The sequence below is a fragment of the Equus caballus genome, chromosome 27, assembly GCF_041296265.1.
Source record: "Equus caballus isolate H_3958 breed thoroughbred chromosome 27, TB-T2T, whole genome shotgun sequence".
NCBI classification, from domain to species: Eukaryota; Metazoa; Chordata; class Mammalia; order Perissodactyla; family Equidae; genus Equus; species Equus caballus.
The window spans coordinates 43,422,127-43,437,772 of record NC_091710.1 but is presented as its reverse complement, the minus strand read 5'-3'; the positions used below and the strand labels follow the sequence as shown (position 1 = coordinate 43,437,772).

The 15,646-nt window shown below is 37.8% G+C and overlaps 1 protein-coding gene across 1 annotated transcript in view; it reads right to left on the bottom strand.

The window, feature by feature from the left end:
* ENPP6 (ectonucleotide pyrophosphatase/phosphodiesterase 6) overlaps nucleotides 1-15,646 on the bottom strand; it is a 103,782-nt gene that overhangs the window by 30,909 nt on the left and 57,227 nt on the right. The window contains exon 3 of the mRNA XM_005606401.4: nucleotides 2,166-2,277. Within this exon, the coding sequence (XP_005606458.1) occupies nucleotides 2,166-2,277 (112 nt within the window). The remainder of the gene's footprint in view (nucleotides 1-2,165; nucleotides 2,278-15,646) is intronic.

The window sequence follows — 15,646 nt, the reverse complement described above, 5'->3', positions numbered from 1 at the left end:
CTTTTCTCTCTAAGGGAACTCAATGCTTTTGTTGAACACATACACACACACACGTGATCACCACCACCACCATCTTCCCGCTTCTTAAATGCTGTGCTCCAAGGCAAAGATGGGATTCCCCTGCGTTCCATAGCTTTGCTGTGTTGCTTAAAAAGGAAAAAAGAAAAACTTCTCTAGAAACAGAGAAACAGAAATGGAAACTTCTCTAGGAAACAGAGCCCAGAACTTATTCCTCCAGCATTCTCATATGCCTCAGGACAAGGAAGTCTGCTGGGATTGGCCAGCTTGCAGGCCAGCATGGACCCGGGATTCTCATGGCTGTGTGCTCTGTGCTACTCTGTCTGTGAATCACTGGGATGAATACAGGGAGAGACCATACAGCTGTCAAGGCAAGATGAATGCAAAAAAGATTACACTGCCAGGCCAGCCGCAGTGGCCTACTGGTTAATTTCAGTGCACTCTGCTTCCACGGCCCAGGGTTCTTTTCCTATACCACTCTGTTAGTGGACATGCTGTGCTGGCAGCTCACATACTAAAAAAACAGAGGAAATTGGCATGGATGTTAGCTCAAGGTGAATCTTCCCCAGCAAAAAAAGAAAAAAGGAAAAAAGATTATACTGCCATACAGAGTGTTGGATTTTTGGGAGGTATTTGTATGACAACTATGTTCCAAATTTGGCATGGCAATAGGTGGGAGGGATGGCTAACATTTTGGATATCTTGGAAACAGCATTGTATAGACATGAGCTATTCCAAAGTTCCAGCTTTGCTCATCTGTTGTGCATGCTGGGCTATTCTGCTTGCTTGCACAAACTAGACTGCAACAGAATATTCCAGTTCACCACATGTGTGATTTTGCAGCACTTGTGGGCAAGAAAAAGAAAGAGTAGGTGGGAGATAGGATCACATAACACACACTACTTACAAACCATGTGTTGGAGAATATTTATTTAAAGGTTGCTTCCTCCAGACCCTGCCCCTTGCCTCTCCAACTCCCCACCAAACACCTAAACTTTTAAATATGTTACTTCTCAATTTTTAAGTATTTTAAACCTATATTGTCTCCAACCTGTCAATCAGAGTCCGAACCTTTGTGTGCCCTAAAGGACCCTCTTGATGGGTTTTCACGGAAGTGGAATCATTCTCAGAAGCAGTGAAAACAGGAGTGTGGAGGGTGATTGCAGCTCTCTGTGTTGGTTGGGGTGAAGGTGGTAAGAATGGGATTCATAATTGGTCAACTCTCCATCCCAGGTGATCTTAGTTACGGGTCAACCACATCACGTAGCTAGTGCTAGTGATCTGTACACCGTGCCTATGGTATTCTGGCTCTCGAGGTCTGCCCAGCTTGAAACCAGGCTGTTTCTCTTCGGAGGATGAAGGTCCTTCCCTGGTCTCCACACTGCTTACTGTGGGTCTCCTGCCTTGACTCCACTCATGAGACCCACTCAGCAGCCAAGGTGACCCCATGTCCAGCCCTGGAAATGTGAGAGCCCCCAACATCCTTAGCCTTTTGGTTGCTGATTTCTACTGCAGACCCCTAGCTGGTCTCCCATCTTGACTTCCAATTCCGTTGATTTCTGAGACTGACTTGAGGCTTTGTCCTGACCTGTCATGTTGATCAATTTCCCTGACACACTCCTGTGTGCTATTCAGGACAGCAGTACTGATTTCTGCGTTTTTCAAATGGTGTATCATAGTTCCATGTGAAAGAAATAAAAAAGGTTCTATGTTCTAATACGCTAATGTGCTTTATATATTTCCAAGAAGAGGGTAGAGTAGACAATTTTTTCAAACTTATTCCACCACAGAACTTCCCTTTTTGCCGAATACTTAATATATTCTGAGACACAAGCATTCACTATGTCATGATTAGAAAAATGCTGACATTCATATTGCTTCTCCATTGTCAATCAACATAAAGAAGAAAGTCTCAAACCCCTGGGGACTTTCTTGCTCTCAATTCCACATTTCCAGAGAGTGCCCCTGCCTGAAATTATTTGCTCACAATTATTCTCTCATAGCAGTTAACAATCACCATGCGAGGGGCTCACCACCTCTCTGGGACATTATTCCACCTATAAGCCTTCTTAGTCCACTTTAGCATTCATTATTGGTCCTGGAAACAAGGAAGAAGAATGGTACGGCTAAGAATTTTGGACACTTACTTGAAGGAGTCAAGAGCATCGCTGACTGCATTGGCAAAATTGATATCCGTTGGGACATTTTTATATTCTAGGCAGTAAGTAGGTCTGACACCAAGAATCTCAACCTCACAGCCTAAGAAGGAAAAAGATGGTAAATTGTTACTTTCTTCGATAACCAAGGTAGGGCTATGAGCCTATTCCAGGAAGCAAGCACCATTAGTCAAAATAAAATTTTTGTTCCTTTTCGTGAAATAAAGAACTTATTGTTTGCTTATAGGTGATGTATGTAACTGTAATTTTGCTTAATTGGAGCAGAACTTCTCAAACATTGTTCCTATGCGATATTGGTGTCCCATGACAGGGACTGACAAAAAACGGTTAATGGTAGTCTTTCCCAATTTGTAACAACAAAAAAAAAGTTAATCAGTACACAGAAACATCTCAATTACAACTTTTTTTCCTGGGCTGGCCCAGTGGCATAGTTGGTAAGTTTGCATGCTCCAATTTGGCGGCCCAGGGTTTGCAAGTTCAGATCCCAGGCACGGACATACACACTGCTCATCAAGCCATGTTGTGGTGGAGTTCCATATACAAAACAGAGGAAGATTGGCACAAATGTTAGCTCAGCACAAATCTTCCTCAAGCAAAAAGAGGAACATTGGCAACAGATGTTAGCTCAGGGCCAATCTTCCTCACCAAAAAAAATAAATAAACAAAATAAAAAAATTTTTCCCATAAATTTTTTTACAACTACTAACTCTTCTAGTGTATCTTTGCCTATTCTAGAATCAAGTAGTAGGTAGTACTTGATCAACCCAGGAATAATAAAATAAATATTTCACTAATCTAACTGATCTTCGAGGTACTGCACTGATTAGCAAGCCTAAAAATCATTGAGTTAAAGCAAGGGTTCTGAGCCATGACCTTGACTCTCCCAAAATGAAGTAAAATGATGACAGGCATTCAGATATCAGGAGCTTTTCTGCCCCAGACCTCTGGACAAGTAGAAGCAGTTGCCCTGAGGAAGACACACAACCTTATCATCAAAATACAGGGCCAGAGAGGGATGAGCCCATCTCAGTTTAGGTTAGTTGAGTATATTTATTGGGCAACTACTGTAAACTAGTTGCTATGTTCAGACATACTGGAAACAAAAATTTGTCAGCCAAGGTCTCCTGCCTGGAGCATCGCAGAGTCAAGCCTAGTGGGAGGAGTCTTACATGAAAACAGTGTGATATGTGAAGTCTAAAGTGACGTGCACATTCACCGGGTGGTGTGGGAACTCAGATGAAGGGCATTTAATTCAGATATTATCTCCTCCTGGAAGCCTTCTTCAAATCCCCAGGTTGGGCTCAGTCTGATAGACTGCATTTAGCCGATGCGTCAGGGGATGGAGGTGGGGAAGAAAGGGATGTCCCGAGCAAAGAGAGCAGCAGAAGCAAAAGTTCAGAGGTGAGAAGCAATAAGGCATGTGTAGAACTGTCAGATGAGGAGTGTCAGGAGACCAGATGTGGGCTTTCCTGGAGCCCAGGGACAATGATTTCCAAGGTGGAACTGAGTAAAACTGGGACAAGTTGGGAGTGTGAGGAGAGAGGAAACACACTCCTGGCTACATCTGCCAGTTGGTTACAGCTGATTTACAAGAAGGTGGGGCAGCCTCCAGGAAGAACTCCTTCCACTGGCATATCATAGCAAAGTCTTAGGACTCTCTGCCTGGTGTCTTGGGTTCAAGGAGAGCAAGGTCTGTCTAGGACAACTGAGAGAGACCTAAATGTGGGCAGCTGCCTTTCCAAGTCTTGTTTATTGAGTGAGATGAATAGGCTAGATGACCCAAGAGAAAATCCTGCCCATGGGTTCTTGGAAAATATCTATTATCATAAGAAATGCCAGTGGGATTCTGACTGGTTATAATACTTTAGATACCTGTGTTTTATTGTTGAAGGTTATTTGTGAAGCTTTATTGTTCTATCCAAGCTGTTTATTCAATAATATATGAAGGGCGTGCTTTGTATCCACTCTGTGTTCAGTGTCAGCAACCCCAAAGCAAATAAGACGTCACCTACCTTTCTAAACTTTTAACAGCCTTATATAATGTGGCCAGGTGTCTGCTTCTAGCACATCTGACACATGGGTATGTGAGTTTGCAAGTATTGGAATTGTGACCATGGTTTTGCAGATACAAGAAACTGCACACTTTTTTTGTGTTTGCACATTAATATCAAACCATGTGTTTTTTGTATAGTAAACAATAATGTTTGTTAATATTACCAATCATATGTTGTCTTAAAACTTTTATTGGATTAAAATGAATCTGTACTGGGGCTGGCCCCGTGGCCGAGTGGTTGGGTTCGCGCGCTCCGCTGCGGGCGGCCCAGTGTTTCGTTGGTTCGAATCCTGGGCGCGGACATGGCACTGCTCATCAGACCACGCTGAGGCAGCGTCCCACATGCCACAACTGGAGGAACCCACAACGAAGAATACACAACTATGTACCGGGGGGCTTTGGGGAGAAAAAGGAAAAAATAAAATCTTTAAAATGAATCTGTACTTAACACTGGCATAGTAATATAGTTTACCTGAGAAATTTGTCTTGTCTCAGGTTAAAGTAGGATATAAATGACTTTTTATTGATTAATTACATGTAAAATTCTATAGTGAAGGTCAAGACAATATCTGGCAATGTACATCTGCTGTTACACTGTTGTGTAATTTTTTATTTTAAAAAATCACAGTGAATTTTAACTTAATCAAGAACCACGGCAGCATCCTACCAAAGGCTGTGGGTAGGACAGGAGAACTGAGAGAAATTCTCCCAAAGTACATAAATCCTTCACTAAGTGCAAAGCAAGAGCTCATCAAAGGCTAGGGACAGAAGCTCAGCATGGAGAGAGAGCTTCCAAGTTGCAGAAAGTTGGAGACAATACTGGAGAGGAAAAGAACTCAGTGATCCCGAATGTTGGCAGCATAAGCTCTCTATGAAAAGAATAGAGAGTGCTCCACTGGACAAATTCCAACATCTGCCAAAGGGATAGTTCTTACCTTCCCCCACGATCTTTGAAGCTCGTGGCAAAGTGAATCTAATAAAGCTTCAAAGAAAGCCCAGAGCCAGCCCTGCGGGCCTCATGGTTAAAGTTAGGTGTTCTCACTGCTTCCGCATCCTGGGTTCACTTCCCAGTCATGGAACCACACCACTCGTCTGTCAGTAGCCATGTTGTGGCAGCTGCTCACATGGAAGAACTAGAATGACTTACAACTAGGACATACAACTATGTACTGGGGCTCAGGGGAGGGAAAAACAAATTATTGACTATTTAAAGCAAAACTAATAGCAATATATTATGGGGTTTATAACACATGTATAAATAAAATAGATGACAATAAGAATATAAAGAGTATACATGTGGACAAATTAAAAACACTAACTTCATTTTTGAAGTAATGTAATATTACTTTAAGATAGAACATGGATAAGTTAAGGATGCATGTTGGTATGTCCAGAATAACTATCAGAAAAAAAGAGAATAAAATCTGAAATCAATAGGGAAGATATAATAAAATTCTGAAAGTACTCAATTAATGGAAAAGAAGACAGGGAAAGGGCAACAGAGGAATAAAAACAGTTAAGACAAATAAAAAAAGTACCAACATGGCAGGCTTTAACCCGAGCATATTAACAATTACGTCAATTGTAAATGAGCTAAACACTTTATTTAAAAGGCAAAGATAGACTGGATAAAAATTAGACCCAAATATATGCTATCTATAAGAGAAATTTTTAAAAAATACACCGGTTAAAAAGAAAGGGGTGGAAAAAAGTTATATCATGCAACAATAAGTGGAAGCAAGTTGATATGTTTATATGTCAAAGTAGATTTCTATAAAATGTCAAATGATAGTGAAGATGAGAAACTGGAACTGTTTGTAATTTTCTGGCTGGACGGTAGAATGAAATGGCCACTTTGTAAAATTGTTCAACAGTTTCCTACAAAGTCAAGTATACAAACAAACCAGCAATTTTACCCCTGGGCACATACACAAAAGAAATGAAAACGTATGTCTACAAAAAGACTTGTACAAGCATGTTCATAGTACCCTTAGTTATAATAGCTCCAAACTGGAAATAACCCAGGTATCCATAAATAGGAGAGTGGAAAACAATTTTTGAAATATTTATGCTATGAAATACTACTCAACAATGAAAAAGAATAAACCACTGATAATGCCAGATGAGGAATGTATCTCAAAAACATTGTATTGAACAAAGGAAGGCAGACACAAGCGTATATGTGGTGTGATTCCATTTATATGAACCCTGGGAATGTAAAACCAATCTGTGACAACACAAATCAGAAAGCTTTTCCCTCTGGGGATGGGGAGTGCTTGCCTGGAAGGGGGAAGGACTGTGGAAAAGTTCTGCATCTTGATTTGGGTGGCAGTTACACAGATGCATGCAACTTTGCAAATGCATTGGGAGGTAATGCCAGGGAAGGAAACGAAAGCACTTTCATTGTTGCTGGAGGGAAATGATCATTGATACATAATGTTTCATTCTAGACATTGATTTAAAAGATTGAAGATACCAAAGAAAAGTTGTATGCATAACTTCCAAATGACTAAAAGAAGCTTAAAAAATTAATCAAATATCAACATACATGAAAAATGGGGAATAAAGGAAATATCCAGGAAACAGTAATACTGAAAACATAATAAAAGAGAAAACCAACTAAAATGACACAGAAAAGTTCAATATAAAAGGATGAACCAACTCCCCTCCCCAAAGGTAAACAGAAAAATCAAGTATGTCAATAGTGTTAAAGTAGATTATGGTCTCAAAAGTTTGAAACAGCTACAAATCCACATTAACGGTTAAGAATATGTATGATTACTTATATATTATAAATATACACAACGCACACACAAAGCCTTGAAAATATAAGGTGAAAAATTGCAATCTTGGTGGAAGATTTCAACAACAGTTCAAGATATAAAGAATAAACACTCTTAAATCTAGGGGCTGGCCGTGTGACATAGTGGTTAAGTTCAGTGTGTTCTGCTTCAGTGGCCCAGGTTTGTGGGGTTGGATCCCGAGTGCGGACGGGCACCGCTTGTCAGCCATGCTATGGTGGCAACCCACATATAAAGTAGAGGAAGATTGGCACAGATGTTAGCTGAGGGCTAATTTTCCTCAAGCAAGAAAAAGAGGAATATTGGCAACAGATGTTAGCTCAGAGCTAACATTGGCTAATCTTCCTCACCAAAAAAATTATATATAAATATATACAACATAATATAATATAATATAATACAATTATATATATATATACACATACATTTATATGTAAAGGGATTAGAGGATTTGAATGATCGTATCAATAAGCTGGATTTAATAGATATTGAAAATTTTTGTGTGATTATAGAATGTTCATTATTTTCAAACATAACAGCTGGAAAAACGCATCATATTCTGGTTCACAGAGAAAATCTCAATAGCTTCCACAAAGCAGAGATTTTATAGGCCACAACACATATTTTCTGACCACAGGTAATAAAATTAGGAATTAATCATAACAGTTAACCAAAAATAAATCCAACTCCTTAAAAAAGGAAACCTTTATGTAACTTGATGTAAAAAGGAAATGAAAACTTCACAGACAGCCTGGTTATTAAAAGAGTGAAAATTCTACATTTCAAAACTTCGTGGGATGCATTTTTTTCTCTCAGATCAGAAGCAAATCAGGTGTGTTGCCATCACCACTGTAATTTATTACTGTCATAGAGCTTCTTATCAAGGCAATTAATAAGAAATAGAAATAAAAAATGAGTGCTGGAAATCAGGACGCATGCATGACAGTTCCTCTATGGGGACGTTTTTAAAACTTTTTGTCTGTAACCTGTGGCAAAATACTCATATTGCTTCATGACACAGTACACAAACACGCACACACACTCTCACAGTGGAAACCAAAGTTTCACCAAACTATGAGCAATGCACGCTAACACTTTCTTGTTCTGTTCTATTCCATTCTGCTCTATTCCATTCCGCTCTATTCCATTCCGTTCCATTCCATTCTGTTCTATTCTATTCCATTCCGTTCTATTCTATGTGGCTTTTTTTTTAAAATGCTGATTAGCAATCCATACACTGATTTCACTGTCCACCAAGGATCAAGACCTGTATTTGAGAGACATCAACATAAGGCATAGACCTGGGTGTGGATTCCTGAGTTGCACTCATCCATTGAGAGTAAGGTTGTTAGACAATATTCATACAAACTTTTTGAATGCATACTTTGCCTAGCAAATCACTTCTGGGAACACATTCCAAGAAAATAAAGTTGTATACACAAGCATCTTCATTGCAATGTTATTTATAATATAAAATTAAGAAGCAATTGAAACATTTGGTGATAGAGGTATGGTTAAACTATGGTACATCCACATCATGAAATCCATACAGGCATTGAAATCATTACGTCATTTGTATTTACTGGCACAATATTTTAGGTGAAAGAAGACTGGTAAATAGTACGTAAAGGATGATTTCATTTTTGTAAATGTTTATAGCATATTTGCATCAAAAAAAGTGTGGAAATGAATATAACAAAATATTAAAAAGAGCACAATTTGGGTGGCTGGTTTGGTAGAATTTTTTTGGCTAAACGGAAGTCATTCGGAACTCCCTTCTCCCTTTCTATCTCTCACTACAGAAAGAGGAAAGCTTCCTCAGCTCCCCACAGTCCCCTGTGGCTAGGATATGGTCATGTGACCCAGAACTAGCGTTGAGATCTGCTGAGGAGCTTCGAGTGGGAAGCTTTGCTTCCATATGAAAGATAAGGGTGCATCACTGGTACTGCATCTTCCCCTGTTTTCCAGTTTAGAATGCAGGTTGTGAGGACATGATTGCTGAATCTGCAGCAGCCGTCTTGAAACCAGAGGCAACAAGCATGAAGATAGAAAGTAAATATGCTAAAATGTAGCAGAAGGATATAATGAGCTTAGGTTTTTTAAATGACACTGTTAAGCAGCTGAACCACACAAAGAACTTCTTGTAACATGATACAAACAAATTTCCATGTGTTTACCCACTATTCACTCTTAGCTAAGTTTTCTATTGCTCACAGCAGACAGTCCCTAATTGATACAGAGGGATCATAGTTGACTTTTATATTCATAACATTGCTTATCGAGTTGAATTAACTTTACTAAAGTAAGTAACACGTTATCTTTGTAATAAGAAACTAAACATGTTTTTAGTGATGACTTGCAACTTCCTTCTAATATACTGATTAGGACACAAAAGTTTATTGTATGAACATCTAGTTTTTAAGAATTATAAATAATGCTGACATAAACATTCTTGTGCATGTTATTTGATGCATTTAGTATGCAGTTCTGTTGGAATATATGTAGGAGTAGAATTGCTAGATTGGGGGTATACATATGTTCAACTTTATTAGATAATGCCAAAGAGTTTTTCAAAGCAGTTATATTAATTTGCTCCCCTAAGCACTTTATGGGACTTATAGTTGCTCCATCCTTGTCATCACTTGGATTTGTCGGTTTTCAAATGAACCATTTTCCATTTTGGTGGGTGTGTAGAGTTACCTCATTGTAGTTTTGTTTTGCATTTTCTAATAATCAATGATGTTGAGTATCTTCACATATATTTATTGACTATTTGGTTGCTCAATTATGTAAAGTGTCAGCTCAAAACTCTTCTAGATTTTTCTACTGAGTTGACTTTTTTTGGTAGTTCTTCATATATTCCAGATATGAATTAGTTTGTTATATCTCCTTTCACTTTCTGATTATTTTTTGCCCTTCTTAATGATGTCTTTTCAAGAAGTTTGTAATCTTAATGACTACTCCCTCAGCCATTTTTCTGTATTATTAATGCTATTTTTTCCTGTTTAAGAAATATTTGTCTCACCCAAGGTCATGAGGTTATTCACCTATGTGTTCTCAGAGAAGCTTTGTGTTTTCCATTTTTACATTTAGTCTACCATCCACCTGGAATTATCTAGAATTAATTTTTATGTATGGTGTTACATAGGAGTCAGGATATATATATATTGATATATATATCCGAATATATATATATTGCTCTATCATAATTTTTTTAAAAGGCCATCTTTCATTACTGCTCTAAAGTCACCCTGGTCATAAATCAGGTATTGACCATATATTTGTGGGTCTGTTTCAAGAACCCTAACCTTTACCCTTAGCCTATTTGTCTACTCATGCATAAATACCATTTTGTGTTCATTTTAGTAACTTTAAAATAAGTCTTTATATCTAATGGAGTAAATCTTCCTGTTTTGTTCATCTGACCAAGATTGTCTTTGCTCTTCTTAACTCTGCATTTCCGTATAAATTTTAGAATCAACCTGTCAATTCACACACACACACACACGCACAAACTGTTGGGATTGTGATTGGGATTACATTGAATCTATAGGTCAAATTTGAGAAAACTGATGTAATAGTAAGGCTTCTAATTCAAAAGCAGAATATGTTCCTCCACTTTTTAAGGTCTTTTTATGTTTCTCTAGATAATTTTCTGTGTAAAGTTCTTGAACCATTTTTCATAGATTTATTCCTACATCTTTTATGTTTTTGATTCTATTGTAAATGGTATTGGTTTTTAAATTTTATTTTCTAATTTTTTGTTCCTAGTACATATAAACACAATAATTTTTTGATATTGACCTTATGTCAAAAGACTTATCTTATTAAGTCTAAAAGTGAATTCATTTGGGTTTTTGCAGAAAGAATCATGTATGAATAATGACATTTTTTTCTTTTTAATTTTTTAATTCTTAATTTTTTTTGGTGAGGAAGATTGGCCCTGAGCTAACACCTGTGCCAATCTTCCTCTGCTTTGTATATGGGACACTGCCACAGTATGGCTTGATGAGCAGAGTGTAGGTCTGTGCCTGGGATCTGAACCTACAAACCCTGGGCTGCTGAAGTGGAGTTCGCAAACTTAACCACTACGCCATCGGGCTGGCCCCTAATTGTCTTATTTTTATTCCCACCCTCCCTGTCACATCCGCCTCTGGATAGGACCTCCAGTACAAGACTGACTAGAAGCCATGGTAGGAGCACCCTTATCTCATTTGTGAACACATTCACCATCAACTTTGATGTTTGCTGGAGGTTTTTTGGTAGATATTCTTGATCAGATTAAGGATGCAGTTTATTAGTTAGTAAAGTTTTTTCTAATCAATTCTAGTTTAGTTTACTAGTTTTTATTATGAATGTTGTTGCATGTTATCAAATACTTTTTATATATCTACTGAGATGATCAAATGGTTTTTTACCTTTATTCTGTTGCTGTTGTGAATTATACTGATTGATTTTTAAATATTAAACCTATCTTTTATTCCTGTAATAAACGCAGTTTGGTTGGCATATATTATTCTGTTTATGTATTGATAGATTCAGTTTGCAAATATTTTATTTAGAATTTTTATATCTATACTCATGAAAAAGATTGTTCTATAATTTGACTTTCCTTTGATGTCCTTGCCCCATTTTAGTATCAAGCTTATGCTGACATCATTATGGAAGCGATTTTTCTTTAAACATTCTCTGAAAGAACGTAAGATTGGGTTAGTTTCTCCTTAAATGTTTGGGAATTTCACTAAGGGAGGCATCTAATACTGAGGAATTCTGTTAGGGAAGGTTTTTGGAGATTTAATTTAAAAATAGATATAGATGTATTCCAATTTTCTGTTTCTCTTTGTCAGTATTGGTAATTTTCCCCCAGAAATTTGTTTATTTTATCTATATTTTCAAATGCATTGGCATAACATTTTCCCCTATATTATTTTATTGGCTTTTTAATATCTGTAGTTTCTAGGTTGATGCCCTCTTTTCCATTTTAATACTGGTTATTTGTGTCTTCTCTATTTCTTGATAAGCCTTGTCAAGTTTTCATTCATTTTATTAGTTTTTTCTAAGAACAAATGTGGCTTTGTCAATTCTCTCCATTGTATGTTTGGTTTCTATTTTGTTCATTTCTGCTTTTATTTTTATTGTTTCCTTTTTTCTATTTTGGTGGAATTTAATTTGCTTTGAGATGATTTGCTTTTTGGATAAAATTATTTTAATGAAATAATTATTTATTATTTTTATATTAATATAATATAACGTATATTAATATATATTATTATTAATTTATATTAATATAATTATAAATTAATTAAAACAATAGACATATTTATTTAATAAAATTATTATCACTATTATTATTATTCACTACTTTTACCTACATATTTACGTTTTCTGTGTCTCTTCATTTCTTCCCCCATCTCTGTGCTTCCGTCTGTGATCATATTTCTTCTGCCTGAAGAATTTAGTATTTCCTTTCCTCTAAACCTGCTGGCAATAAATTCTCTCAGTTTTCTGTCTCTAGAAGAAGCTATTATTTTGCCTTCATTTTTGAAGGATATTTTCACTCAGTATAGAATTTGGGGTTGATAATTATCTTTTTATCATTTTGAGGCTATCATTCCATTCTTTTTCTGGATTCTGATACTTCTGTTGGAAAGTCAGCTGTCAGTCTTGTTACTGCTTTGAACAATTTTCTCTGGCTGCTTGTATGATTTTCTCATTGTCTGTGGTTTTGAGCAGTTCTGAAATTAATGATGTTCTTCCATAAGTTTCTTGGCATGCTTTGAATCTATGATTTCACATCTCTTGTGTGTTTTGCGAAGTTCTCCATCATTATGTCTCACATATTGCTTGTGTCATTCTTTCTCTCCAACCTGTCTGTGGTCTTTTCACCAGGTCCCATATGTCTCTTACCTCATTTTCCGCATTATTCATCCTTTTGCCTCTTTACATTTAAGCTGGATAGCTATCTTCAGTTCTAGAATTCACTTTTTAAAAGGATTCTAGTTTATTAATGCAAGTCTCCATTTTGTCATTCAGTTCTTTCATCATAGCTCTCTTAAAGTCCACATCTGATATCTGGATCACCAGTGGGTTTGAGTCTGTTTTCTTTTTTCCTTGTGATTTTTCAGTCAAGACTTGTCTGTGTCTTTCTCCTGATTTTTCAGGCTTGTTTTCCTATATTCTGGTTATATTTTATAATTGAATGCTGCATATTGCATATGGAAAATAGTAGCTATCATTTAACACTGCATATGTTATCTTTTTCTAAAAAGCATGTGCCTTTGCTTATGATGGGCATCTAAGCTATGGGCAGACCATCTTAATCCAGAGGAGATTTAGTCAAGGATTGAGATGATTCAAAGCTCAGCTCTGTCTTTATGAAGGCTTCAGTCCTCAAGAAGTTTCCACCCCTTATCTATTTCTAGTTCATTCTAATTCCTAGGGTGTTAGCCTTTATTGTCCCAAATGAAGATCTGGGATGTTTACTGGATCTCTTCCCCTTGGTGGGTCATGAACTCCAATTTTTGTCATTTCCCCCATCCTGTGATTTTTGTCAAAAGCTCAGTTCAGTTTCTTAGCCTCTCAACTACTGCTTTTGAGATGAGTATTTGGATGAAGGGGATTCAGTTGCCAGACACACTTCTTTCTCTAGGTCTTGGTGTGTGTCTGATCCTTCACACACGTGCACACATACACACTGTCCAGCAGCTTTTCTAGTTGGTGCTGAAGAGAAGAGTTATTTCAAAACAACTTAGCCTGCCATTGTACCAAGCGGAACCCCAAAGTTCAATAAATAATTTTTAAACATACATAGTTACATTTTATTGGAAATGTATCTCATAATAAAAGGAATAGGAGTACTTTAAAAAATCAGTTCATATATCCATAGATGAATAGGACTAATCTCTAGAATGAGGCAAGTTCAGAATCCACTCTATTCTTATTTGTTACATCTAAGTGCTAAGAAAGTTGTTCACATAAATAAGTAGATGGAAATAGAAGTAGCTTGTTGTACCAATGTCATTTAATTCTTTGAACTGCTTGTTTGAGTGCCAACATTCACAAAGTGATCTATCATCATAAATTTTTAACTAATGTTTCAGCTGACAACTCAATTAAGTTTTTCTTAAATAATTTAAAAGCCAGCATTGGAAACTACTTGATTTTTTACAAAGTTTTGTCATTTTGTCACTAGGCACATTCACTTTCTCAACACCTACACTGGTATTTTGGTGTATTTTACATATTGGGGCAAGGCACTTAGTAAGGTTCTTGATGGCTGAGGGGTATTCCTTGCTTACGTAAAGTAGGATAAGGTTGTGTTTTTAGTGAGGACAATTTTTGCAATATATATGAAAGTTGAGATCTTAAAGTTGATTCCCTTAAAATTAATCTTGGGAGCTGGCCCCGTGGCCAAGTGGTTAAGATCACGCGCTCCACTTCGGTGGGCCAGGGTTTTGCAGGTTCGGATCCTGGGCGCGGACATGGCACCACTCATCAGGCCATGCTGAGGTAGCATCCCACATAGCACAACCAGAGGCACTCACAACTAGAATTTACAACTATGTACCAGAGGTTTTGGGGAGAAGAAGAAAAAAAACAGAAGATTGGCAACAGACGTTAGCTCAGGTGCCAATCTTTAAACAAAAAAATTAATCCTGCTCTTAGAAACCCTTGGGAACCCAGTTTGAAGACCCCTGAACTAGAAAACAAGACAGTAGAACTCTACTCTAAGAGAACCGTGATGTGCAGAACACAGCCGGGCATGAGGCAGTGTATGGAGTTGGAGCTAAGATATGGCTGATAGTTATATAATTTATTGTCCTCAGGGCTGTCCCAGCGCTGAGCTCTGTAAGCAAAGCAGAGAGGAAAAACCTTCACAGCAGAGCAAATGGGGTACTATCATTTACTGTCTCTTTAGATAATCAGAGAGCCAGATGATGGGATGAGAAGATCGCATCTCAACCCATCAGAGATGCCTTGAATGAGAGTCCTGCAGACACGGTTAGTTTGGACAGAAGCTACAAACTTCTGTGCAGCCCTGAGAAGGGATTAGACTAGCACCCAACTGGACAGAACCTGCGGCAAGTGCATCCTTCTGCTCTCTCTGTCCAGAAAGGTCTCTCCTTGGTGAAATCTCAAAGGCAAAAACATTCACCTTACCTCTAATCTTAAAACCCAGAATGCATAAATGACTGGTGAAGGAAACAGCCAGCAAGAAATGACAACCACAACGCCATGGAACATAATTAGAGAAACTGATAGTTTCAGAAAGAGCAAGGCTAATTATTCCTAGGTGAATTAGTGTGGGTGCCTTGTTTTGTTTTCTTTAGTCTTTATCTGATGGAAAATCAGCAGACTGGAGGGGGGTGTGTTGTGTGGATCCCACGAGGTAGTTCTCTGATCTGGAGTCTGCGGGCCCCTTTCTGGATCCACCACAGGCTCAATCTGTGACTGTGGGCGTGTTGCTCAATCTCTTGGGCTGCTGCCTGCAGGCCATGTTCATGGCTTCATAGGGAGCACGGACTCTGGTCCACTGAGGTCACTGCAGGTCACCCATCTCCCCACCCCCGACCCCTGCCCTGTGGCTGGAGAAAGCA